We start from the raw sequence: 3,635 nt of genomic DNA on the forward strand, positions 1-3,635 counted from the left end.
CCCAGGAGGTGAATCACAGAATCCCCTGGCCCTTGGAATGTCCAAAACCTTTTCATCCCCATCCCCACTCCTCACCCCCACTCCCAAGGTGGTTTTTCGGGTATAAAAAGTCTTGGCACCTTCCTTTTGAGGCCACAGGTTGGAGAGACGTGAGTCCTCTGTGGTCGCCAGCATAATAAATGACCCTGCAATCTGGCATACTTTTGTCTTGGTGCTAAATTTCTATGCTCGATCCAATACAACACAGTCTCTACCCAGGTCCTACTGAAATACTGGTGGTCCCAATTAGTTTTATTGAAATAAATCTTCAAAGAAAAAGATAAAGCATTTAAAAAGACAAGTCAAAATGCTTCAGGAACCACATATCCAACACAAACTTCATCCTCAAATGAGTTATGCTTGCCTCGCACTAATAAAGTTTTATTTCACTCAAATCAGAGCAAAAATCTTCTATACATTTAAGTATCTTCCCGCCCAATAATTCAAAGAAAAAAAAATCCAAAATGATTAGTAAAGAAAAATATAAGAATTAACAGACCCTTTAAATTTGTTTTAAATATTTTTAAAGAGGAAAAGTGTTTAAAGTTTGTAATTCCTAGTAGGAAAATAATATCTGAATGAATACCCTAATGGCAAACCACTGCAAAATGCTTCAGCTGCATTTGGGGGAGAGGAGTAGGGATTATCTTCAAAGCGCCCCAGCTCTCTTGATGAGAAGGTCAGAGGTACACTGGTTTGTATTGTGACATTCATAAGGTGATCTAGGTTGCTTTTCTTTCAGCAAAGGCTTTATTTATCAGAAGGGCATTATGCTTGACCTCCAAATTTGGCTGACAATTTGCTGATAAGATTCATAACCTTTGGGTTGCTCTGGTATTTTGACATATTTGCTGGGTTCTGAGCCACATCCTGGAAGGCCACCATAACTTCTGGATCCTGCATGGCTGCAAGAACCTCTGGATCACTAAGAATTTCATTGAGTTCAGGCATTCTGGCCATTCCAGGCATGCCCCCTCCCATTCCAGGCATTCCTCCGGGAAAACCACCAGGCATTCCCCCAGGAAAGCCACCTGGAAAAGAGCCATACTGAGCTCCTGACTGTCGTCTGGCTTCTTCCTCCCTCTGGGCTCTCTCATGCTCTTCTTGAGCCTTCTTAACCCTTTCTAGTCTTTCCTTGATCTCTTGCTCTTCACGTTTTTGCTCATACTTTCTCCGATGTTCTGCAATTTTCTGTGCCCTAGGCTGAACTTCTTTCAGCCTTGCACTCACATCTTCATCATAATCCAATTTACAGGCAAGGGCAAGATCATGGGCTGCTTCCTCCCAGTGGCCTAGAAGTCTGTGTGCTTTCCTTCGCCACTTGTAAGGCTGAGCTGAATCAGGATTTATTTCAATGGCTCTGTCACAGTCTCGGATGGCAGCATTTGGCTTCTGTAATTTGACGAAGACACGGGTGCTCTTGGCATACAAAATAGCCAAGTGAGGATTCAGCTTGATGGCATCTGTGAATAAGTCAATGGCTTTCTGCAATTCATCATCATTTAGGGCTTCAATAGCAGCCACTCTCTTATCGTTTGCCTGATCCATCATCTCCTCTGTTATCTCTGCATTTTCATCTCCCATTTCTTGAGGGGTGTCAGTGTCTGGTTCAATCACACCTTCATTATCAGTTTCTAGATCACTTTCCTCACTTGATGGTTCATCTGCCTTTAAGCCTTCCTCTATCTTCTCACCATCAGGTTTTTCTTCCTTGGTATTTTCTTCTGATTTAGCTTTCTGAATAGCAAGTGGTATTTTACCCCCCATACTCTCCACCCATTCCCTCAGGAAGTGCATTTCCTCTGTGTGCAGAATGCTTGGATCCTGCTTACACATCTTCACAAAGGCCCGAAGCTTGTTCACTTTACAGGGGTCCATGGTCGGGAGGCGGTGGGCAAAGCTAAGAGTCTGCAGCCTGCTGCCAGGCTGAGGCGCTGGCTCGGCATGACCATGCAGAAGGGTTACTAGAATATCTTTCTAATGTTATTTGTGATTTCCTCTTACTAGATTGCTGCAGAGAAGATGGTGCAAGCCTTAATGGAAAGAAATGCAGAATTACAAGCCCTGCACCAGTATTTGGAAGGGAGAGACTCCATGATGTCCCAAGCACCCATCTCTAACCAACGAGCTGAAGTTACCTCCATTGCCCTCCCCCTTGGAGAACAGACTGATCAAGTAAGAACTATAGACTTAGATAATTCATGCAGAATGGGTTTCCTTTTTACATTTGAGACGTAAGTTTGATAATTTTAATACAAAATTGTGAGAATATTCTCAGTGCTGTCATTGTGATCATAGTTCCTGCATCTTCCTAACTCCCCCAGTTTTTTAGGGTTCAGTGCAGATACCTTCCATAGATGATAGTACTTCATTGACTGCCAAAGAGGATGCCAGCATGCCCAGATCCACATTAGGTAAGTATGAAATTTCATTTCATTCAGGGACTTTGTTTTCTGTTAATCTTTGTATTAATGGGTTTGGCTAAGGCTCTTTTCTCTTCCTACATTAATGGAAAAAATAAGTTTGGAATTCCTCTGAAAGGCTGAAGAACTGTCCTTACCTTATGTTGGGTTGAGGTTATTGCTTTGGGGTCTAAATTTGGCCCAGAGAAAGTCTGTCCTTATTCTCCTTTTCAGATAGTTTTGCAGGGATTCAGAAATGCAGGAGTTAGTGGTTCCAATCATGCACAGTAGGGCGGTGTGCTGACAGCTTTTCCTGGGTATTTCAAGCCTGGGGCCACTCGCGGTAACTTGACATCACCTACACGAAACTGTCAGGAAGGGTAGGCCGTGTACGTTAGTTATTTGCCAAGCCTAGCCCCATTCAGGGGATGATTTAGAAAAGTCCTACGAGTAGTCATTCTCTAGTTTGAAAACTTTATACTAATCAAAGAGTAAAATAATGTTGGATTTGTTTTATTTATTCTTTATTTGCCTTTTTAAAAAAGTGTACTTTTCTCTAAATTTTGTGTTTTGGAAATTTCAAACCTACAGAAAAGGGGCAAGAATAGTGTAGTGGATGCTCATATACATTTTAATTCAGACCAGTTGTTAACATTCTGCCACATTTGCCTTATTTCTTTGTATGTACACACACATATGTGGATGTAATGTATTTTCTGAACCATTGCAGAAATTCTTACAGAAATCATGACACTTTATGCTGCATACATCAGTATTTCCTAAGAACAACAGCATTCTCCTACATAGCTACAATACAATTATCACACTCAGAAAATTTAAGTTTGATAGAGGCTTAGTATCTAATACACAGTCTAGATTCAGAGTTCCTGTTGTCCCAGTAATGTTCTGTATAGCTACTTTGGTTCCCCCAAACCCAGGGGTTATGCATCGTGCTTAGTTGTCATGTCTCTTAGTCTCTAATCTAAAGCAATTGCTTAGCTTTTATTTCTTTTTAGTGAGAATGGCATTTCTGAAGAATTCAGGACTGTGAATATTCCTTAATTGAGCCATGATTGTTTTCTTGTGGTTAGAAACAGGTTAAACATTTTTGGCAGGAATACCAGACGGATGGCTTTTCCCCTCCCCTCAACTCACCTCCCCTCTTTCTTTTCTTCTCCTTTTTTTTTCCTTTTT

The 3,635-nt window shown here is 41.3% G+C and overlaps 1 protein-coding gene and 1 pseudogene across 1 annotated transcript; one reads left to right on the plus strand and one right to left on the minus strand.

Annotated features, from left to right (window-relative positions):
- LOC108316398 overlaps positions 1–2,534 on the plus strand; it is a 30,871-nt pseudogene extending 28,337 nt beyond the window's left edge.
- LOC108316397 (hsc70-interacting protein-like) lies at positions 777–1,934 on the minus strand. The gene has a single exon (XM_037744882.1). It carries the CDS (start codon positions 1,915–1,917, stop codon positions 808–810), a length of 1,110 nt encoding a protein of 369 aa, XP_037600810.1. The 5' UTR covers positions 1,918–1,934; the 3' UTR covers positions 777–807.
- Positions 2,535–3,635: the final 1,101 nt, after the last annotated feature.

The sequence above is a fragment of the Cebus imitator genome, unplaced genomic scaffold (genome assembly GCF_001604975.1).
Source record: "Cebus imitator isolate Cc_AM_T3 unplaced genomic scaffold, Cebus_imitator-1.0 Scaffold188, whole genome shotgun sequence".
NCBI classification, from domain to species: Eukaryota; Metazoa; Chordata; class Mammalia; order Primates; family Cebidae; genus Cebus; species Cebus imitator.